This window comes from Siphateles boraxobius, unplaced genomic scaffold (assembly GCF_051911475.1).
Source record: "Siphateles boraxobius isolate OS27281-9 unplaced genomic scaffold, OSU_SipBor_1 41, whole genome shotgun sequence".
Taxonomy (NCBI): domain Eukaryota; kingdom Metazoa; phylum Chordata; class Actinopteri; order Cypriniformes; family Leuciscidae; genus Siphateles; species Siphateles boraxobius.
Genome location: NW_027509042.1, coordinates 36,437,100 through 36,461,521, shown reverse-complemented (window position 1 = coordinate 36,461,521; position 24,422 = coordinate 36,437,100). Strand labels below are relative to the sequence as shown.

Genomic DNA, 24,422 nt, shown 5'->3' with positions numbered 1-24,422 from the left:
GCTGAAAATCAGCTTTGCTTCACAGGAATAAATTATTTATATATATATATATATATATATATATATATATATATATATATATATATATATATATATATATATATATATATATATTCAAATAGAAAAGTTTTTTTTTAAATTTGTAATAATATTTCACAATAGTACTACTTTCACTGTAATTTTGATTAAATAAATAGAGTCTCGGTGAGCAGAATAGATAAAGAAGTAAATATAAATGTGTGTGAACAAAAAATATTTTGTTTTCTCTCCATCAGGGTCTGTCTTTCTACAGAAGGAAATGCTAATGACGGCAGCAGAGGGAGTCAGAGACACTGTTTCTCATTTAGTCACTTCTGTGAGGACCACCAGTTTGTCATGATGGCAGTCAATCATGGGTTGGAAATAAACTTTCCCTTATTTCCAACCAATACAAGCCAATTTTGTAAGTCTCATCCCATCACAAGGCTCATCATAAATTAAAATTTACCAGTTAAATTCACAATTTAATGCAATCTAAATATAAAGAGGTTGCAACACTTTTTCAAAATGTACTTCACTATTCATATTGGTAATCTAAATGAGACATTTGTTAATATTAGAGAGGCACCAGTATTGATATTCTGGATGATACTAATGAGGCTATTATAATCTTGTTCCTACATGAATATTCGATTTTGACTGGTCAATTGCAATTCAGTGGTCAAATTATTGGCATAATATCTGTTGTCCAGGGCAACAGTGTATAACGCCTAATACAGAAGCGTTCACTTTGCATTTGGGTCTGTCTGTGTTTATTTTTTTAGATAATGGCTGGCTGACCCTTAATTATAACCCATGTCAATAAATTATCATTCATCTCTAGTTAATGTGTGATTTTATAGTGAATTTATAGGCTGTTTTTTAATTTACTTTTAATATAGACATTTTGGATATTTTTAATTTATTTAAATAATGTCCTCATAATGTTTATTTTGTTGGACAACACATAAACATCAATTTGAATATTTTTGCATTCAATACACAGTAAATTTGTTATATTCTTTTCTTATATTTGTTGAGCAATACATATTCATACAGAGTGTTTTATTTTATTTTAAAGGTGTCATGAACTGCATTGTTTTTGTTCTGTTTTATGTTTCCTGGGGTGCACTTATAATGTTACTAGATGATTTTTACATCAAATTGATCATAATTTTGAAATAAAAGGCATTTTTCTAGTCCTCTGATTTAAGGAGCGTGTCTGCTGTAAGACTTCACTGTAAACGCCCACTGCTGTGATTGTCTAACATCTTTGCACATGAAATAGCTAAGTATATTATATGTGGAACCTCTCAAAAACTTTTAGCAACTTCAAACTTTTATTTTTCAATTGCAGCTCTCAAGGTTAACTAATCATGAAAAGTGTTGATTATAGCATTATTTTTAGATTGTGGCATGAAAGGTTGCACTGATGATCATTGTAGCCGATCAGACATGTCCAGTGCATGAATACAGTGATCTCGTCATTGTAACTTAATTTCAGCACACACTAAAGAAAGCATTTCATCATATCTAACAGTACAAACACGATGTAAATAAGAGATTCGTTGGTTATAACTGGAGTTTTGTCAAGAGTCCAGAAGTCGGTCACTGATAAATTCGTGCTGATTGTGCTGACGCACACAAACGTCATAAGTTGACCTCAGACAACAGTATAAAAAAACGACCCCTTTAACATGGTTACTTATATGTTGTCGCATTACTGTCGAGTCCATTTTGTAAAAGTCTGTTTGCAAAGCCTGCGCCGAAATTGTGACTGATTTACCAAAGAATCCACAGTGAAATGTACCGAATACAAACCAATAATGCTCAACTCACATGTCGACATTGTTGAAAAGAAATAACCACATTCATAGCATTGGGATCCTTTAGAAGGTAATGTTATTTTTAGTCCAGTGATCCCTGCTCTTCTCTCCTCATCAGTTGCAATAATGAAGTAGGCGTTGATTTTCTTCTGCAGAGGCGGCCTCTATGACGTCATAAATAGGCACATTCCACAAGTCGTTCTCTAGGCTTGGTTACAATAAAAGCTGTTTTTGGACTAACAAGGAAGATTTCAGTTCTGAAACTTACAGGATATTCTTAGAGTATGATGACCTCTTATATGTCAAAAGCTCGAAGGACAATTTGATTTTTCAATTTATGACCCCTTTAATCTGAATGCAAAGTTTACTAACAAAAATTCTTCAGCATTCTTAACTGATAACATGTATTTGGTGTCAGCTCTCATTCTTCATGGTCAACATTTTTGGTTTGTACAGAACAAATTAAGATCACTACGAGGAAAGTTTTTGACAAGTTCTTTATTAGTGTTATTTGTTGTTTTGGCAATATTTCCATGGGAACATGAGATGGCTGTAAAAGGGCTCAGGGTTTAGATGATGAGTTCAAAAACGTGATGGTGCAGATCAATGATGGTATAGAAAAACACTCTGCTCTTATTTCAGTGACATTTACCAAAATTAGAGCTCCCTCTACTGCAATAGCCCGATTCTATTAATAATAATAATTTATATCACAAGTGCCTCAATTATGCTGTCCCACACAGATGACAATGACATTTTAATTTTCAGAAGCTGAGATTTTCATAGAAACATTCATTTTAAGTAATCAGAAGCTTATTATAATGTCAAACATAGATGGCCGAGCATATAAAAGAATGCCTTATTAATAATCCGCTAGCTTGAGATCAATTTCATTGTTTGTCTCATTTGAGAATTCCTTTCCAAACCATAGGGTTTGTGCAATGTTTCCCCTTTGCATAGTAAGTAAATGTTAACTGTTTTTCCTTTGACATGCAGATACCTTGAAAAGCGCAGCAGGCTGTGTGGGCTCCGCCCCAAGTGCAATTACATCATGCAGCTCTCTGATTGGCCAGTGATGGCATTCAGGTCAGGGCAGACCTACAGGGCCCAGCCAGTTTACATTTTTTAAGGGGAACAGTAATTGACGTCATTATGCATATATGACGGTGGTGATTTCATCATGCAGCTGTATATGCTGCGAGCCTAATGGATTGATTTTTTTTTTCCTTTTTCATTTGGGTTTCTTTGTTTCATTAATACTACAGAAAGTGCCTGCAATATAACATGCTGAAATAACAAAAAGAAAAACTGTAAAGTTATGCCTTGAAATGTTTGTCCGAAGAAGATATGGGTCCGTCTGATAGGACGTAGTCATTTAGCCCCTCAAAACACACATGGATGTGTTCCCCACCAACTGGAACTTTGAATCATTCTTCTTTTTTAATTAACAAATATGTTCATCTTACACTGGTGACCCTACTCTGCCATGCGAGGTCCACAGCTGAAGCTGGTCATGCCTGGGTCGGAACCGGAGATTGGGGCGTGTAAATCAGAAGTCATGCCCCAATGAGTGGAACCATCCACTACCAGTTATCAGGGTTGCTAAACGGCTCGAGACCAGAGGGCAAAGGAATGGGGGCAGCGCTGGAGAAGCAGTTCTACGTGACTTTGGATTAAAAATGTTTGATCATTAAGTCTCTTTCTTCTCTCGCTTTCTGTCCTTTTTTATTCAAGTAACGCCAACGCTGTAGGCAACGACGTCAGCAGCAGGAGAGGGTACAGTCCAGCGGAACTGACAGAACCCAGGGGCACACTAGGCAAGGATGCTGTTCTCTTAGCCTTTAGATGGCACTGGCGTTAGGGTCATATCGTCTTTTCTTGACATTTCTTGGTGATGAGGACAAACAGGATAAAACAAACAAGAGGGTGGTTAGTGCAGGCAATGCCAGAGACATCAACATACAATTTGCTGCCCATCTGACCGCCTTAACCCGCAGCAACCACGTGGTTGTAGTCTCAATGGCTTCTTAATCAATTCAAATAATTAATCAAAAGCTACCCGTAACATTTTTGTTTGACTTCTAACGCCGTTGGGTTACGGCGGGTAAAAGCGTATGTCCTTCGCAGCGGCAAGGAGAGACACAGAGTGTCCCTCCGTTGACTGCGGGTGAGTATGTGTTAGAAAGACAACAAAGGATGCGGAAAAAGAACATTACCTCCTGGGAGAAAAACACGGACATAGACATAGAGAACAGCAAGAAAGAGTTGTACAACATCGAGGGTCAGAAAAGGACGTCACACCCACAACATGAACGACGACGATACCACCAGGAACAACAAGAAAGGCAACAAGAACTGCAACAACACCAACAACAACAGGGGTTTGACACAACCTCCCCGTAGCGTGGCTTGATGTGGGGCATCCCAGCAGTTTAACATGCACCTGTCCATAGAGAGGTTACGTGGGAGACGCCACTATCGCTGTGTAGGGGGGGGGGGGGGGGGGGGGGGGGGGGTGACTGGGGTAGCATGCAGGTGCAGTGCAGCGCGTGTGTCTGTACCAGGTCTCTGTGAAGCAGGCAGTAAAGGCAGCGGTGCCGGGCGAGTCCGGGTGGGGGGTGAGGGCTCTTGCTCTGTTCTAGGTTTTCAGGGGGCCCAGGGCCTTCCGGGAGATAAGAGGGCGTGGCAGCCAGCCATGGCACAAAGGCTGCCTACGACACAACCTCCACCCCTCTCCGCTCAAACTCTCACCCTTTCAGACAACGGAGGGGGGATTGAGAGAGAGATCACGGCGAGGAGAGCGGGTCAGAAAGTCTTCATCCCTTCCCAACCCCGTCCCGCCCCAACAACCCACCCCGTTTCTCAAAGCAAGGAAAACAAAAAACATCCCTCCCTTCCCTTCACTTGAGGTGAGCCCAGCCTTTGTGCGATGCTCTGATAGCACTCCGCTTTAGCTCTGGCGTGGTGCCAGTCCGCATGCAAACTTTAAATGGGCTCAGTCAAGATGCTATGTGCAAACGAGCATGCTGCGGTGAGCTAAGTCCTCTTGGATAACCTCCAGATCTGAAAGCTAGCTTCCCAGAACTTCCTTCTAGTTGGGTCTAGGCTGGCCATTAGAAAGGTTTTACATGTCCGCAGACAAACAGTTGCTAATCTACATTCAGATACTGTTTTTAAACCAAATGCACCCGTAAAGTTAAGCTAACAGCATGTTGGATGTTACACACATTTACTGAAATCTTTAAAGCTACACTATGTAACTTTTAAAACGTTACTTGCGGAGGAGCATTGTTTTGGTAATTACACAAGTTGTGCTTCGGCTACGCTATTCTGCACGATTAAATCTAATAGCTTGAGGCCAATAAATTAACCAATAAATACCAAAAGGAGACAGATATCCGAAAAAAATATCTTTTTAGCAGCTTACAACAAAGTTGTATTTGGTTTTAGAGATTGGCACTGTTACCAAGATAAACTTTGTTAAATCAATGTATAGCGAATGTGATGCTGCGCAAACTAAACGTATTTCTGAAAAGCCAAGCTGGTGTTGATTAGTGTTTAACTGAAAGTTAACGTTTGTCACTTTCATTTTGTTACGAGCACAACTTCCACTACATATAGTAGTAGCCTGACCTTCTATATGTTACTTATGGATATGAGGTAAACATGCACAGACGAATGACGTAACTATACACTTTCCCGCAAAATCCAGCACTTCATTTTGAAAAAAATAAATAAAATTGTTACATAGCGTAGCTTTAAGTAATCATACAAGGTTACTTTCTCCTACAAATCCCACCTTACTACAAAAATTGGTCATGGCATTACTGATATTGTACACATTTGAAATGTTAGCATGTAATTACAAAAAAAGGCTACACATCATTCTTCTCTTTTATATTTTATATAATTCATAATTGTCATTAAACATCTTGCTCAGTATCCATTTTATCATTTTGCTCACATGCATGTCAAGCGATAGGCCAGTCTGCACGAGGTTCTGCTACAGTCTACAGAGCGCTAAACCAATTAGATTACATGTCTTGACGTAGACTAAAGCTGTCATTTTTTTGTCATATGTAGCCAGTTCATATTTGGATAAGTTATCGAGAGCAAAATATCTAGCTAGCAAATGAGGTAAAGTCATGTGTAAAGAAGATATTAGCATACTTAAGAAGATGTTACGTTTAAACAAATTACAGGTTGTTAAAATATATTGTTACAGAAAAGACATGTACACTTAACGTCCATTAGGATTAACATTTTGTCATAGTATATAGCTATTATATATATTTTTAAGAGGTAAAGACTTTAAATGAGGACCTAGTTTTAGTATCTGTTGTCTGTAGCAGAAGCCCAGGCCCTTGTGTGTGAATGTGGCTGTGTAGTGGTAAGTGTTGTGTGCATGTGTGTGTGTGTGTGAGTGTGTGTGTATTTTTAAGTGTTAGTGAGCCTGTTCCAGGCTGGCAGGCAATAGGAAGCATGCGGTGCAGCTCTTACTTAAATCCCCATCCCGTCCCCCCCAGCACTATGGCTGCCATCAGGATGGCCCCTGCGATGGAGCCTATGATAAGGTTGGTGGCGCTAGGACCTGTAGAAGGGCATGATGGGAGAGAAAAATGACGTAAGCTACAGGGGGCACCTGCTCAGCATGCAGGGTACACACATCAAATGCTGGACTTCACTTATGTTATACACTCTTTCAGTCATGTGATTACTCAGGATGCGTGTGACTTAGGGAAAGCTTGGGAATTCTTAGGGTAGATTATGCTCAACCAACTGACCATTAATAGTTTGTGTGTGGAATGTTATTGGATGTGGGTATGGAGAATTTAGGGGCTGCAGATTTTGGCACAGAGGAGAGGCACAAGTTGGTTTATCAGGTAAGATCGTAAAGTACTGAGGTGTTTTGAGCTACGCTACCAACGCATGACTAACGAAATAAAAATGCACAGATGCACACACACACAGACCCACAAAGAAACATTAACCTACAAACACACTCATGGTGAACTTTCACCCACTCACGCACACATCGGACCTAGTTAGAATGGAATATTTAGTTCAGCTCAGAAAGTGGGTCAGTTCTGAGGGGATTTTGTGTCAGTTAAAAATGCTATCTTATGTCAACGTCAGTCCAAGTCGTCTCATGTTTTTCCACCTTTCTCGGTTGTTCTTCGTTCTTGATCCGCGCTTTGAATCTTTTGTTCTATGTAAATGCCCCGCATAGACCAGAGAGGGAAGCGCCGCAACACTCCATTAACGCAGGGTGATAGTAAAAATATCCATGAAAATAGCAGCCAGGGGAGAGGAGAAAATAAGTGATAGACCAATCAATCAGTTCAATTACACAACAAAAATTACAAGGCACCATCACATTCAACACAACGGACAAAGCCACTGGGAGAACACGTACACACAACCGCACATACACGCGCACACACAGGGGATCACAGGATCTCCCTCTTGCTGGGGGAGTGGCATTAAAGGGTTAAGAGGTGCTTACTCTATTCCCCACCCTGTGCCTCCAAAAATCACCCCCAGGGCCAGAATGGTCCCTGCCACTGCCCCTATCAGCCTGTTTGTGGCCACGCTCACTGTGCAGAGGAAATAGGGGTGATTCAGGAGAGAAAATGTCACTCAAGGCCCCATTAAATTTTTTTTTTTACACGTACTAGTGTTTGCAAAATTCTTGTGAGTGGGAAAAGTCACAATATCAAGATCGGCAGCTACAAAAAGCAGTGATCTTTGGAAATGGCTTTGAAGTGGATTTTGGAGATAAGTTGTGTATGCAATTGAGGTCTAGTCTCTAAGGTTTGTGTATGTAAATGGAAGCTTTTTATGTTAAGGAGAGGTCACGAACCCTTGGGACCCGGGTCCTCGATGACAGGCGGCTCTTTCGGGGGGTCGTGCATGCTGCAGTCTGTCCCTGCCCAGGTAGAATCACAAGTGCAGGTTGCTTCATTATTGCACACCTGAAAGATGATAAACAGTAGGAATAAAATGTCAGTATGCTGTGGTGTAAGCCCGGAGTTAATATTTATAGAATAGCCGGTTTTTAATAATAGTAAATAAAAATAAATAAGCATATACCTTTGTACATTTGTCAGAGTTTCTAAATTTTCATCTCTCCTTCCTATAATTTGTACTTGTGCTGAATCTTTATATTTTAAAAATCAAATTCTCTTGATAATTTATAATATTTTATACACCTAAATAAAAATAAATAATATTTATTTTTGCTTTAGTACAATGACAATATAAATGCTAATTCAATTAATCACTCTTATTATAATTTAGCTTTGAGAGCCACATATCTGTAAATCACGCTTATAGTGTATCATCTCTTGAATCTTTATAACACTTTCAGAAATCATTCTAATATGCTGATTTGCTGCTAAAGAAACATTCCTTATTATTATCAATGTCGAATACAGTTGTTCTGCTTAATATTTTTTTGTAAAGCATACTTTCTTACATGATTCAACAGGATGAATAGGAAGTTCAAAAGAACATCATTTATTTCAAATAGATTTTTTTTGTAGCATATATTATATATCGCCAAGAAATCAGGTAAAATCACTCCCTTTATAATCACTAAAAAGCTGTCACTCTCAATTCATCGCGATCTCACAAAGTTCCGCTGATCAATTAAGCTGACTGCAAAATTAATCTCTTATTAGCCTACATAATGTTTACATTTTGCTTGTTATAAGTTAACATTTAACTTTGCGAGTGTGCAGAACTGGACTGGACAAAAACGCCTGTGTTTAGAACGGTGAATGGATTCTAACTCTAACACGTCTGATTGGCCATTGCATTCAAGAACTCAATGGATATGTTTGTGATTGGCTACATTGCTCAACGCTGCAAAACATAGTGAATTGAAATTCTTGGAGAGGGTGCTCACTGCAGACCTCTGCAGACCTAATGGGTGGAGCTTGACATCCGGCACCCCCTCGCTGGAAGTAATGGGTGGAGCTAGATGATTAAACCACACCCTAATCCTACCCATAACCCTATCGTTAAACATAACTCCACCCATTAGATCCATAGAGGGGGAGCTGGATGTCATTTGGCTCTGCAGTGAGCACCACTTGAATTTTTGACGGTCTTGTCTCAAGGGAGCAATCACCAAATCAGTTTCGACAATATGTTGTTATTATTACGGAGAAAACTGATTCTAGACCAGTAGTTATGGGCAGCTTTCCCTTCTAAAATATTTAGAAGCAACAACAGTACATGGTTTTAGTGAGAAAATTCCATTTATGCCTTCCCCATGTTCTGCCTATGAGTATTAACATGTCTTACTGACCCAAAACTGTTGAATGGCAGTGTAGCTACCATTATATGTTTGGAAGGTAATTCGGATCGCCATATTTGAAAGGGCCTTGGCATTGAAAAGTTCAAAAACCCCATGCTTAAGTGATTATAGCAGCTTCCTCTCACCAAAATTCAGCCTTTTTAAGACATGTCAACAAACCTGATGTCAGCAAATCCCAAAACACTACAGGCAGAGAATGTGTCTGATTTGCTATTTTACCGACTGACAATATGAGGCAACCCAAAAAAATGTTAAGCACTTTTATGCATAATTGAAATAAAAATCAGCCCCCTTCTAACAGATTTTGGATACCCATGACAATGTCTTATTTTTAGTTGTCGTGGAAAACATTATAATTCCTCTGGATATAAATTGAATGCATGGGATGAATAAAATCCCTGTCGTTAACATTCTGGATTAAATTTGTAAATGGATTTGAGTGGATTTCTGGCTTTAGTTGGTGGGAATTCAAACAGGATTATTTTCAAGGGTGACTGTTAGGGCTGTCACGGTTCTCAGTTGTCTGTACCAATTTCGGTACCAGAGCAAAAACTGTTGAATTAAGTACTTTAAAAAAGTTTGTCCCGTTTTGTCTTGTACCTTAGTTATCACTGTCAATCTTCGTAGTTTCCAATTCAAACATGCATTTAAACAGTTGTCAATCCAGAAACTTTGCAGTGTATTTAGGAGCATAAAAAACTAAACTTGTGTTCAGATTGTGAATGGTTAATGAACAGAAAACAAGAGAAGAGCCCTCCCTTTATAATCACTTAGGCTGTCAATCTCTAAAGTGCAAGCTCACTGAATTCTGCACACTCGTGAAGACTTTTATAAAACTTGTAATAATAGATGAAAAAAAACGTCTTAATTGTACAATGAATCTGTTTACACTTGGTTACACTGGTTATAGCAAAAAGATTTGCGAGTGTGCAGCTTGCATTGAACAAAACTTTGTGCATTTTTAGCCGTGTTAAGTAGATTCGGACTGACTAGCACCTCTGATAGGGCATTGCATTCAAACGCTAAACAGATATGATTGTGATTGGCTACCAAACACGCTGTAAATAAAATACTCTGACGCTTAGAGAGCGCTCAAACAAACACGAACAAGTGTGTTTGAAAGCAGAGTCTATTAGCGGGTACCAAGTACTCAGTTCTACCGATACTGCAGAAATACTGGTTCCTTCAACTTTTAAAAGAAATACAGACTGTACAGTACATTTGACAACCCTAGTGACCGTGGTGTGAGATAAGTCCAAGCAGCAGTGAGTATCAGATGGTGATCACTCACGCCGTGAGAAGAGCAGACTCGGCCACCGGGGCCAGACGGACAGGCTGTGAGATTCAGGGAGGATATGGGAAGACATTTCCGCTCAAGGCACATCATAGAGGGGCCGCACGGCATACCGTCTTCCACATACCCTAGATCAGTGTCATCATCCAACATCACATGTCCCCCGCTACAGAAGGAGGAAGGAGAAATAGAAAATGTCAAAAGAAGTTTTTCAGGAGATTCGCCCTGATTATTTAGTGCGAAAAGATTTGCAGAGATCCAGGAACAGACCTACAGTCCACCAGTCGCCCCTGATGGTTAAAGGTAGTGGGAGTGACGTCACCTTTGAGTGTCCCGATCCTTGGGATTCTCCCAATATTAGAGCACAGCAGATACCCGCAGAACACATCGCTGTAAATCCACAGGATTTGGAAAGTATTAGAGATGGTAATGTGATCTTGTCTAGACGGTAACCCATGTTCTGCAAATTTCATGTGGGATTCACATACAGATTTTTTCAATATTTATTGGCAAACATTTGCTGCTGTTCTAATTTCCGTACACCCACGTAGATCAAGTTGTTGCTGATATATCTATATCAATAAAACAAGGTGCTTAAAGGGTTAGTTCACCCAAAAATGAAAATGATGTCATTAATGACTCACCCTCATGTTGCTCCAAGCCCGTAAGACCTCCGTTCATCTTCAGAACACAGTTTAAGATATTTTAGATTTAGTCCGAGAGCTTTCTGTCCCTCCATTGAAAATGTATGAACTGTATATTGTCCTTGTCCAGAAACGAAATAAAGACATCATCAAAGTAGTCCATGTGACATCAGTGGGTTAGTTAGAATGTTTTGAAGCATCGGAAATACATTTTGGTCCAAAAATAACAAAAACTACGACTTTATTCAGCATTGTATTGTCTTCCGGTTCTGTTGGGGATCCGCGTTCAGTGACGCTGCTGACGTAAGACGAGCTGACGTGTGTCTGGTGCGCCCGAGCTTCGTTTACAGTCTGAGGGAGACGCACGCTGGAAACAAAACAATCTTCACAAACATGTGTAAGGATTTCCACACAGGGGAAGACTTGCATTTTTTTGCCCAGCCATATTTATTTGAACCCGAATACACGTCAGCGCCAGATACACGTCAGCAGCGTCTTGCGTCATCAGCGTCACTGCGGACTCGTGAACGCGGATCCCCAACAGAACCGGAAGACAATACAATGCTGAATAAAGTCGTAGTTTTTGTTATTTTTGGACCAAAATGTATTTCCGATGCTTCAAAACATTCTAACTAACCTACTGATGTCACATGGACTACTTTGATGATGTCTTTATTTCCTTTCTGGACAAGGACAGTATACCGTTCATACATTTTCAATGGAGGGACAGAAAGCTCTCGGACTAAATCTAAAATATCTTAAACTGTGTTCTTAAGATGAACGGAGGTCTTACGGGCTTGGAGTGACATGAGGGTGAGTCATTAATGACATCATTTTCATTTTTGGATGAACTAACCCTTTAACTCAAATAAATACCAAGGCAAATCACGGGTAATGGCAAAGATGGCGTTAATCTGTAGTCAATTAAATTCATCACATTTTATTATTCTAAAAAATAAAATAAAATAAAAAACAGCAACTGTCATATCTCGTCATATTTGCACAAAAACAAGTCTTGGTGTTTAACTTGTATATGATATTTTTTTATATTTGAGCATTGATAAAAGTTAAATTCCACCATTTAAAAAGTCAGCAAATTACATCTAGATTGGATTCAATTTAGAAATTAATATTTAGCCCTACTTCTGACATTACCGCATCAGAAGAGCATTAACATTACCTGGTTTATATACATAAAACTTAAGGAGACACAAAGTTTTCAATCCATTATTTTCAGCAGGTTTAAAGAGTGTGAAAAAGCATTAATAGCAAAGCACATGCCTGAGAACTTTGCAGAACAGGAGTTACAATCTAGTTTTGACCTGGTTTTGTACAATATTAAAGTTTCATGGTGCCACATATTCCCACTCTCCAAATAATTGGGGGAACCGACTCACTGTTTGCTGCAGGGCACCCATTTGTCTCCATCTCTCCCACAATTCCCTTTTTCTGTCCCCTCTGTATTTAACTTCTCATAGCAGTGCTTCTCTGACCCTCCAGTCTCTGAGAGAAGAGAAACAGACAGAAAGAGCAGCAGGACGAAAGAATGCAATTAGGAAATAGAGGAACCACAAGAAAGCATGTATTGAAAGGCAGAGCAGGTGGTTTGCAGCTTTTTTAGTGTTTTCTTTGGCAAGAACGGTTGAGTAAGTACTCTGAAAGCATCAGTGTCACTTACTTGAACCCCAGATGTATTTACATTGACTGTCCCGGGTCTTACATTCACCACTGTAACATCGGCCCTGGAATAGTAGCAAATAGTGTAGAGGGTTTGATCAAAAATAGCCTATATTTTTTCCTGCCATGTTTCTAAATTGCTTTATATATATATATATTATCTGACCTGATTGAGCTGACACGAGTAGCCATCTTGCTTATGAAGATTAGGGGGACACTGTAAGAATAAAAAGAATGATTGAATAAAAAGATAGTATTGAAGTATTTTTGCAATAAAAATGAATAAAAAAGATACGCATTATTTAAGTTTTAGTATTTTCTGATGATACCAAATGTGATTTACTTGAACAAAATGTAGTTTGTGTGTCCAGTAACTAGAGCCTTGGTGGGAAGATTGTGAAACAGGTTATGTAATAGTACTTGACAAAATGAGAGACAACTGACAACTGCACTATCAAAGTTAATCTTTCAGCCCTGCAAATTTTTTTAGAAGTGTTAAAATTGCAGGCGGGCTGTCATTTAGTGAACAACATGCCTTCTGTTATGGCAATTATGGCGAACAGTGAAGCTAATAGAGAGAGAGGGGGGGGGGGGGGGGGGGGGGGGTAGAATGACATCATAATCACTAGCTATGTTTTCATCCAAAGTTGCAAATTTAACTTATGCGAACATTTTTAATATCGCATAAACATTTGCAAAATAAAGCACCGTTTCCATCTCATGTATTCAAGAGAACAAAATAGTCACTTCCTGGGAAATTGGCGCAAAATATCTGCAATAAAAATGGAAGTTGCTGGGAGTCTTTTTTCCTACGTACATCATAAATGACATGCGTCTCAGAGGCGTGACCCCCCCCCCCCCCACCCCATTTAATTCCATAGAATTAACTCACACTTTAATTTATTTATTTGTGTAATGTATTTTTAACTGTGTACATTTTATTTTTTAAATGTTTGTGTTCCGTGGGAATATCCATCACCATAACATTTTAATGGTATATACAGAAAATAGAAAAAAATGAAATACTACACAAATGTAGCTTTTACTGAAATTAAAATTAGCTTTTAATATGTATTTTTATTTATATAAAAAAAATACTATGCATTTGTCCCTCTCTTTCTGTTTGGCATTTCCCCTTTAAAAATGTTTTAATATATCTAAAGTCATATTTAAATAATTGACATCATATAAAGAACATAAAAATGGTGTTTCAAAAAATAAAAGAGCAAAACCTGTCCCGAGTCTCCTGAACAAGTCTCTGATATGTCACAATCATTTACAGCATATCGACAGCTGTATCCCCGCGGGTAGAACTGAAAAAGGTGGAGGGACAGGGATTGAGAGAAACAACTGATCAGTGCATTGTAAGACACTCAATAGTTGAGATTGGTGGAAGTCTTGATGAATGGTGAGGCAAAAGTGAAGTGTCTTACTAGGCATGTGCCGTTGCAGCAGGGGCCGTCACTGCAGTGCGCTCCATTAGACAAAGAACATTTTTTACAGCAGTCTTTATAGCACTCCTGCACAACCAGAGAAAAACATGTGCACACATACCAAGAATGGTTAGCAAAACATGAAATGATGAAAAATGAAATTTAAAAAAAGTGCTTACCATTCGGGCCCCACAGTCACACTCCTCTCCCACTTCCACGTAACCATTCCCACATTCTGTAGCCTCAAAGAGCTGCCGACACAAAGCACAAGATTTATCCAGCATCATGTCCAATGATTTAGCTTGAACTTGATTTTTGCTTTAAGTTTGCTGTCAATGACAATCAGTCACAAAACATGTGAGAACTGATGACATTTGGTGTCACTGAGGTAAAACCTGCTTCAATGTTTCAACTTCAGCTTTCTGTTGAAAACCCATTTTTTGTGGGTTGCGGGTACATGAACAGAACAAACAGAGAAAGGCAAGTAGATCCAAAAATAGATTAGTAGGAGTGTAGGATCCAAAAATAGAGCAAAACTGTAACATACATTATTAAAAAGAAGTGCACGCCAAGACAGCAGGATTTTTAAAGAGAGTAACGTTTGGAGCAGAGGTATGGAAGCTTGTTTCTGTCATTTAAATTCGCAATTGCGAGAGAAAAAAAGTAAGAATTGTGAATAATAAACTCGGAATTGCAAGAAACAAAGTCAAAATTGTGAGAAAAAAGTCAAAGTTATGAGATTAAAATTTGCGTTTACTTTTTTAAAGTTATTTTATGGCGGAAACAAGTTTCTATACAGAAGCGCTGCAGATTCAATTATTAGCTGAAAATATAGAAGCTGAGATGTTAAAATAGTTTTACTGAAAAAGTGCTATGGAAAAATATAAATGTTTTTTTTTGTGCTTATTTTTTCCCCTGACAATTAACGGGGGGAAAAATGTAATGAAAAAACAATGAAAACTGCATGACGAGAGGGTGATTGTAAGTGTCAAGATAACTTTGTGGAAAAACAGACCGTTATTCACTCAAAGTCTTGTGCAGTTCTTTTTATTTATGCTCTTCACATTTGCGGGCATGTGTATGCAGGTGAAGCGTTGTGTTTTTTTTATCTTTGTGTATGTTGTCCAACCTATTCTTCAAGCCTACCTTGTTGGGTTTGTTAAACAGACATGAAGCACCGCCTCTTAAAAGGAAGTTCCTGTAGTCAGAGATGCTGCATTTGGAAAACCTGCGTGGGTGTTGCACTCTATGGAGGAGAACAGGGGAAAATAAACCTACACGAATCAAGAAATACGACGGGAAACTAGAAGCTAAAATGCCGGGAAGGTAGTCGGGAGAGGGTATAGGATAATGTGTGTGTTTAACAATACCCAGTGTCTTCCATTATACATCCCACCCATGAATCCATGCAGCCGCACTCCTCTGAGAGAACACAAGAGTGAGCGAGAAAGTCTGTGAGTTCACTTTAAATCCTAAACTCTTACAGTGAACATAGAAGAAATGCAGTAGTTTGACACCAGGTGGTGAAACAGACTTACTCCTCCTGATCACAGGATCCCATTGGATACCAAGATTCTGTGCTAAACTCTGAGAGAGAGACATAGCCATTGTCCATGTGCTGCCAAACTGAAAAAGGGAAACAGATACAGCAGTGCACAACTCCAAAAGTAAGATGTCACTTCATTTGTCATTTAAAATTGCTGTAAGGCAAAGTAAGGTTTAACTAAAATGCCCAGTCTGTCTACCCAGAATGCTGTGTGTGCCCAACCCTCACCTCATTAACACCGATTCCTCTTCCTTTGGAGCAGACACCGCTAATATATGCAACACTGCTCCGGCCATAATGAAATGTCACATTCCTGTAAGCAGAAAGAGATTTTTTATTTATCTTTATGTCACCTGTACACTTTTTCTATTACCAAACAATGGTATTCAGCCTCATTCTTATGAAACGGTGCCTTTTGTGACAGGAATTTATTGTTATTATTATTAATACTAACCCTAAACCAAACAGTAATGTGCAATTTGATTTTTAACCCTGATTCAGAGATTGAAGAGATAAAATAGATCAAAGATTGAAATCTGAGATTAAACGGATAAAAGACAATAATAATGGCTTGGTTTTTGTTACCTAATATCATTGCACTTTTGTTTAATGTAAAAAACTTATCACTACAATATTTTTTTCCAAAAAAGATGTACTATTGATTTGACAAGACCAATAACAGTAAGCGTAAAAACAAAACAAACAAACAAAAACAGTAGAAAGAAAACATACATACAGCCAAAATAATAATAATAAATGATCATGATGTTGAACAGAAAGAGCTGGGACAAATTATGCATTACATATAATTACATTTTTAAAAAATTCAATATGACTTTACTGTAAAATATTTAATTTTTTAATAAAAGTACAATTCATTTAAATAAATCTATATAAAACTTAAAATGTAATGATAATGAATGTGATATGCAAATTGGCTGATATTCCATTGAAAAACAAATATTTAAAAAGAAATGTTTTATTTTAAAAGATATTTTGCATTATACACTAAACAGAGTTAAATAAAATATTATGACAAAGTCCAGTATTCTGTTAACACACATAAATGGCACAATTTCCTGAGAATGAACCACACATATTCAGAATTCTACAATATCACAGAACATAAATCATAATCAAACAATGAAAAATTCACAACAATCTTTATCTTGTCTTGCAACTCCCACAACTGAAGCGAATCCTTTCTGTTACTGGCAAACCAAGCAACTCACGTGAAGAGGTGCACTGCATCGGCGTTAATGTTGATGTTCTGTTGTCGGTACTTTGAAAAATCTTTTAACATTTCCAATGGCTTCACGCTCAGAGGAATCCGGTCCCTGTCAGTCCAAATCTCCACAGCAACCAATATCACACGTGTATTCAGCTGCTCCTTAAAAATCTAAAGGGAATTTTATTTCCAATCTTAAATTAAGGTGAACACAAAATGAGTGGATATTAGGGTAACATTTTGCAGCAAAAAAATGTGGAAACATACAGCATCTACAAAGTTGACCACTGATTTGGCAGAGTTCCGGGTGTGCTTTTTACTCTTATGCCTTTTAAACTGTAAAAACAAGAGATTAAAATAGAAAAGCAGTTTCAAGGTTCTGCAGTACATGAAAAATATGGTAAACTTTGTTATTCAGTGCCCTCTAGTGGATCATTCATGCAGAAATTTGTATTTATATGTACTATATGTGCTTTGATTCAGAAATGCATAAAGACATTTTCAGACTAAGCTAATTCATACTGGATATTCTCACCGTGTTGTGGTCGGCGACAATCATTATTTCCAGAAACTTCATTTCCTCAAAAACGTTACGTGGCATCTAAGAAAATCATTACAAAATCCAAATGATACAATGTTGAAGTATGAGGTATGAGCATTGAGAAACATGGAAAGGTTGAGGGTCATTTTCTTACAGCTCTTTTCCTCCTTCTCTTTAACCAAGGCATGCTAGCGAAAATATGTTTCTCCTCTTCTTTTTCCTCAACTGGGTCATCAGCAGCTGAGGGAAACAGACATGGAGGTAACCATGGAGATGAGGCTGGTGATATAATATCTTGCTACATGTCTTTAGGACCTTGGCACACTTACCCCGGTCACCTGGGACAGAGGTCACATGGAGCGATGATGTTCGTTGCAAAGTGTGGGGTCGTGCCTCTGTTTCCTAAAAGGTACAAACATGGTGACATTTGTAGACAACACTTGTGAATCAAGGCCGTAACCATGTCATGAACATTGAGGGGAACAAAGTTTTTTTAGTCTTTTTATTTAAATAAATTCAATAATTCAAGGATTAAAAGGGTTTAAGTGAATAGAGAAAAATAATGTGGGTAGTGAAGTTATCGATTAAAAAAATATGCACACATTTAATCATATGTCTAATATGTCAAATGTAAAACGTTACTTGTCTTATTCAGTTATGGACTATAAGAATCATGTATATGATAACATATTTTCAATTCAAAACGGTAAAATTTGATTTAAAAAGTTGAGTATTTTGCATCATTGGATATGACTGTTCGACATTTCTATTGTAAAACATTGTTAAATCATAAATGTTTAGCTACTTAAATCACACCACGCCTTCTTTGATGTGATAGGCCAATCATTGGTTGACTGGATTTGGCCATTTCTAATTATTGAGAGGAACCTTGTCCTCATAAATGTCAGTGGTGGTTACGGCCCTGGTGTGAATAATGAATCCCAAAAGACGATAAGCTGTAATGATGTGATCTTACCACGGTGTGAGTCAGTTTCAGAGGCTCGATGAGATAGACAAAATTACCATCATCAAACATCCCACTAGAAGAGTGAATCACAAGAAGGGGGTTGGGAAAAGAGAGTCAGGGATGTCAATTGGAAAACGGATACAAGGACAGATAAAACCTCAATGAGTCATATCGCTTGTCAAGTGACAAGAAAACCAAGAAGAAAACCACAGCCACGCTTTTACAACCGAACAAACCCTTCTGCTCTTTCCCTTGACTGCTCTCTGTGACACCCAACCACACACTAACATGGTGACATTCAAATCTTTTCATGTGTACCAACTGCCATCTGGCCTCACAGTGGGTCTCCAGGTCAGACTTTCTCTCGTTATCTCACACACATACATACAAACAAAACAAGGTTTCTTACTGAAGTCCATTGCAGGTAGATAAAGCTACACGGGAGTCTTCTTTTCCTCTCACGTGGCCGTGGTAGTAGCAGTGTTCACCGCCCTAAACAAACGCACATTCATCACTGCTATGTAGTGGTTATTTTCAGGGTTCTGTTTGATATAGGTATGTGCTCTTTGTGTCTTACCCTGGAGAGAACTGGCTTATCATTCTCATAGTGGATCTCCATATAATCTGAAGAGAGCAGATCACTAAAATAGAAGTGTGAGAGAGAATTTAATCTCACGTTGATTATCCAACAACTAAAAAATTACCTCAGTAAACAGGGAACGTTCTCAGAACTTTAGCTAATGTTATGGCAAGGTTAATTATGGCACCTGTTCATTTATTATCAATAAGACATCCCAAATAATTTCTGACATTCTTTGATTCTATTACAATATCTATGATCTTTAACCAAAAAAAACAACAACAACAAAATCTCCCTCTGGAAGCAAAAAAGAATGGGCTCGGTCTAACCTAAATTTAAGGAAAGTTTATTATCCAAAAAACCAATTGAACATCTCTTGTAACTGAAACGCCATTTTATCCCACAGGACCCCTTTATTTTGTGACTAAAATTGCTGCATCATCAGAATAAAGAAAAAGCTCCTCCGGACAAATTAAGATAATTTATACATAAAAGAGAAAATAAGGGACCGAAAATACTCCCTTGAGGAACTCCACAAGTAATTGATAATGAGCTGGCCAATACACCTTTAATATCAACTCTCTGGCTTCTGGCTTCAAGATAAGACTGTACCCACCTAATAGCTTTCTCATTGAAACCTATTGCCTTTCATTTATACAATAAAAATGCATTTTTGCATTTATAAATGGCAAATGATAACATGGAATTTTTCCCTTAATATTCACATAGCCATAAAGTCGTGAACACTCAAAGAACATTCAGAAATCATGTTTCCATAACTGAATTGGAATGTTTGCAAAACGTTCTTAGAACGTTTATTTATATTTTTGTTAGCTGAGAAGCTACTGCCCCAGATCCCATGCATCCATATCAGCTGTTGTGGGACCTCCAGGCTGTTTGTGGATCAGAAGCTGCATCACGTCATAAATGATTCTGAAACAAAGTTTTGTTATGGCATGGGGAATACACAAAAATGCAATAAATTGCATATTGTGGCTATATTAATGTTATATGATAAATATATTAACAACAGTATAAATATAGTGAAACACAGTGATTTTTTAATATATTTAAACAAAGCAGTCCTTGAGTCTTTTTATCCCATGATCACAAACATTTCTGTTGTCGGAGCTGGTGCTATTTTTATAACGGTGACGGTCACAAACTGAAATTAATCAGCCTCAATGTATTTTAGCTTGCAAAAATGAACTTTCACAAACATCTTGACTATTCCTGGTTATTATGAAGATCGAACAGTTTGGGAACTTTTGATCAAATATTCATGTTCATGCTGCTGAGTTTTGAATGGAGACAACACACCTGCCTGGAAGTTTCTAGTGTGCCTAGTAAGACCTTGATCAGCTGCTTCAGGTGTTTATTTGGGTTTGGAGCTGAACTCTACTGGACAGTGGCCCACCAGGAGCGGGATTGGATAGAAATATATGGAGAAAAAAATGACAAATTCTTTCAATATGAGCTGCCAAACTCTACCCCATCTTCTGGGACCATCACAACTTTCAAAAAACAGCTGAAGACAACCTTTCTGCAAGCACTTAAACACTCCACAACTAAGGCACTTACTACTAAAAAAATCCTTTCTTTACTTCTCTTTTTTTCAGCTCTAGCTTCCCAGATAAAAAAACGTTTGCTAAAGTTTCCATTATGTTTAGAAAATCATATTTCAGAATTTTCAAAACATCCCGTTTCTATAATTACATTTTTTATTTTTCTTGGTTGTGAGAACGTTAAGGGAACATTAATTGTATCATCCTCCAAAAACTGTGGGGATGTTCCTTTTGATTTTTCTTTAAACATTTGGACACAATTAGTAAAAAAATTTTTTTAAATAATTTGACGAACGCAAGTCCCTTTCAGGGAAAGTCTGTTTACATTTGGCGGGCATATTTGCAACAACTCTGGGCAACTATTTCAGGCATCCAAGACCAAGTCCTATCTTTTTGAATGTGGGAATCCTGAAATCTCCAAAACTGCTTGCGGAACTCACAATTAAATAACATATTTCAAATCAGCAACAAACATTTGACACAAACTGTCCCATAAATGTTGTTTCTTTTGCTCAAATGGCATTAAAAGAGCTTATTTTTCAGGCTAGACCAGCCAATGCGCATGTGCAGTCCTAAGGTTTCTATGGGAACCGGAGCAGCTGCAGTGACGCAATAACTTTACCTATCAGCTATTGGCTCTTTTATTTACAAGGCGGGACGTGTTCTGCCATATTGCATCCTGCAGTTTCTCCAATTCATAAGTAATGAGAGTGAACTGTCTTTGTTTATCTATAGTCTTTGTTGCAACTGAACATTTGAATAAAGTTTAAATAATTTTTTTGTGCTAACATCATAAGAGCATTAATAAAGACCGGATAACTTTGAACGAACGTTCTATTAACGTTACTGGACAAATGTTTGATTATAACTTTGAGAGACCCTTGTAAAAACATCAGCACAAGTTCTGAGAACGTTAGCTGGGTTGTTTCCTAATCTATCTTTCTACCTTGTATACTATGAATATTGTTAGCTCTATGACAAATTGCTTGTGATGTTCCTCATTTCTAAACAGCCTTGACAAAAGCATCTGTTAAATTAATAAATGTAATTACTAGGGTGGCAGTTAATCTCAAATAAAACACCTAGCACCATATATGCTGTTAACCATAACACTGTGACAACGCAGCACTCACAGTTTTTACAGGGAATAGTTTAGATGATTTAAACCACAATGTTCTTAGCTCTTCAATGAATACCTTTAACGTTAAGGTGCTGACAGACAATAAATGGCAGGGAGGAGAGGACTGAATAGGAAAGTGGCACATCATTCACACAAATTTTCGTGATAAGCAAGGAAGACCTTTAGCGAGAGATTTTAGGATTTTAATACAAAAAGGAGAGAATATAGCAGTGTTCAACTGAACAATGTACAACTGAACACCAGAGCAATACGGTGTTCTTAGAGGCAGACCTGTCTTTTACTTACAGACACACACACTTACTTGTTCAAAGTGAGGTCCAGAGTGAATGTGGTGCCAAATGCGTCCAGCTGGAAACTTGCTTGGGCCAGGTGGACATCCTGCGGTCAGGGAGATAAACAGGGGCTCATTAATACTTCACAAAACAAACAAATGTTGCTACATCAAATGTGCCGGCAAAGCCCGCAAAATGTAATGGTAAAATTTCATGTCTGTCTTGCACACACATTATCTCAGATGTTCAAAAAGCAAATCTCTGCAAGGGCATCTATAGATAAAACACCTGCTCTAGTCTAGAGCATCATAAATCACACAGCTGTGCTGTATTACAGCAGAAATACTGCATTGGCAAAAGTAAAGTGAGAGTGTGTGCACAATGCAATCCCACAACGTCTGTTCAGTATGGAGAGTGAGGGAGAGAAAACTGCTTCTTTTGCGAAAAATGCATTAGATTTGTGAGGGAGGGCCTGTGAACCTGGATCAACTCTGAGCATTGGGCATACTGCACCATTCCCAGCAGCTGCTAGAGGTATGAAATGAAGCAGCTTCCTTGCTTCACAACTCCTTAGCGCATGAGTGTTGAAGACCTAAATGCAGGGGGAGGGCTCTTCATGTTTTACGTCTCACCTGTCCATCCCCGGCCTGGTTCCTCGCCCGAGTGTCCAGATCATGGTTCGTGCTCTCCGAATCCTCATTCAAGTAGTAAATGAGCCGGGAGGGATATGTGACGGTGACCTCATGCTCTTCCGATTTTCTTCCCGTGGAATTGCCCGGTGCCGCTGCTGTCGCTTCTCGCGGGGTCTCAGACACGTACTGATCCCTGAGATCCCCATTCTGCTCAGCCCTGGAAACTGCAGGATAGGAGGAAACTGTTTACTGCTTTACAGTCTTCATCTCGGAGAAGGATACCCTCAATTATATATGAACGTGTGCCAGCCAGCAGTTGCAGCCCTGTGATGCTGCAGAGAAGCTGCGCAAGGATCTCTCTTATGCAGATCTCAGTGTATCGAACGGAGGCACTACGGCTTGAAATCTGATCACACATTTATGACAGTGGATGAGAGGGCGAGACATGAAACATGTAATGGCAACAGAGACATATTGACAAAATATAACCATATCATTTTTTTTCTCAACTTTATCAGCTGGATATTTGGATATCTTACATCTGAATTGTAAAGGCATTAGACACGCATCATGTCAGCTAATGATAATCTATTGTCATGGTAATCGAATTAAGATTCAGTCCTTATACCACGTTCCCATACAACACCATACTAATGGGGCTGTCAACCCGTAGAGAGGCCTTCAAAAGCTTTTACCCCCCTCTGCAGAGATTGACATGTATAAACGGTCGTAAACACAGTTAAGTAATGGAGGCTGCTCAATCAAAGCCAACACAGAACCTGCGTATTTTGCTGGGAATTCCTGCCGCAACAAAAGGCGTTGGAAAAACAAATTGCGCTAAAACTAACGTAGGCTACTGTGCAGCAAATATCGAATAATATTATGTAAATTATAAAGTTACGCAAGGTAAAGGTTATACTTACCCGTTGAGATTGAGGCGATAGAAGATGGCACGGAAAGAAATATGCTAGCGAGCAGACACAGATGGAATATCAGACGCATGATTCATATTTGAAGACTAAATAAAATGTCATTAGCGCATCAATTTACAGCGAGTCCATTATTATGAGGGCGATTTTAGTGCATATCCCGCGGGAAGTGGGGGAAATCCTTCATGCAGCATCGGAGACTGAGGGGTGGGTAACGGTTGGGATGCTGAGGGGTGGGGAAGACTGGGAAGAAGGCGAAGGGGTGGTAGCACGGGTGGATGGAAGGCGGTGGCCAAGCAGCTCATATCGTTAGGGAAGCCACTGCGACTGCGCAGTGCATCTTCTGCTGCGCTGACTCCTCATCCATCATCACTTCATACACAGGAAATCAGAGATTTACTCTCAAAGGTTATAATAAATTTTGACAACTAGAATGGTTATACACTAGCCCACAACCTAAGCCTGAAATAAAAGCTTTGCTCTCTTATATGTTAATAAAGACATTAGTTAATCCGTTCATTAAAAGTGTATCTTCGTCGGAACAAATGGACAGACAGATCATTTAAATGTTTCGGGGAAATTAATTTTTTTAGTCATTATTTGCACATATTTAATATTTATTAATTTGCATCATATCATATTAAAGCTGCCGGTGACAGCAACACTTTATTTTGATGGTCCCTTTTGACCATTCTGTTGACTATTATTAACTTTGCAACTACATTTCAACTAACTCTGAGTATTAATGGACTGTCTCTTTAATATCTGCTAACTCTTTATTGTGATGGTCCTCCAACATACATTC

General features: G+C 38.5%; 2 protein-coding genes across 9 annotated transcripts in view; one reads left to right on the top strand and one right to left on the bottom strand.

Annotated features, from left to right (window-relative positions):
- dytn (dystrotelin) overlaps positions 1-1,231 on the top strand; it is a 38,572-nt gene extending 37,341 nt beyond the window's left edge. For all 3 annotated transcript variants that reach the window (XM_077199372.1, XM_077199373.1, XM_077199374.1), the window contains one exon: positions 276-1,231. In XM_077199372.1, coding sequence (XP_077055487.1) covers positions 276-379 — 104 coding nt within the window. In that variant the 3' untranslated portion in view covers positions 380-1,231. The remainder of the gene's footprint in view (positions 1-275) is intronic.
- Positions 1,232-2,327: 1,096 nt separating this feature from the next.
- adam23a (ADAM metallopeptidase domain 23a) lies at positions 2,328-23,948 on the bottom strand. Of its 6 annotated transcripts, XR_013193052.1 has the most exons (27): positions 23,612-23,948; positions 22,689-22,912; positions 22,086-22,162; positions 19,076-19,139; positions 18,908-18,990; positions 18,508-18,571; positions 17,861-17,933; positions 17,686-17,771; positions 17,526-17,591; positions 17,258-17,326; positions 16,995-17,161; positions 15,991-16,075; positions 15,755-15,842; positions 15,587-15,638; positions 15,363-15,462; positions 14,396-14,467; positions 14,217-14,303; positions 14,016-14,096; positions 12,950-13,000; positions 12,785-12,848; positions 12,504-12,609; positions 10,733-10,852; positions 10,460-10,628; positions 7,708-7,819; positions 6,345-6,435; positions 4,406-4,596; positions 2,328-3,731 (listed from the first exon to the last, which is right to left on the bottom strand). XR_013193052.1 is itself a non-coding variant. In XM_077199303.1 (26 exons), the coding sequence occupies exons 1-26, from the start codon at positions 23,688-23,690 to the stop codon at positions 3,686-3,688; spliced, it is 2,376 nt and encodes a 791-aa protein (XP_077055418.1). In that variant the 5' UTR covers positions 23,691-23,948; the 3' UTR covers positions 2,328-3,685. The 6 variants fall into 6 exon arrangements, 5 of the variants coding, with proteins under 5 accessions (XP_077055418.1, XP_077055417.1, XP_077055420.1 ...); XM_077199303.1 differs by lacking the exons at positions 4,406-4,596; positions 6,345-6,435 and adding an exon at positions 7,351-7,441; XM_077199302.1 differs by lacking the exon at positions 4,406-4,596.
- Positions 23,949-24,422: the final 474 nt, after the last annotated feature.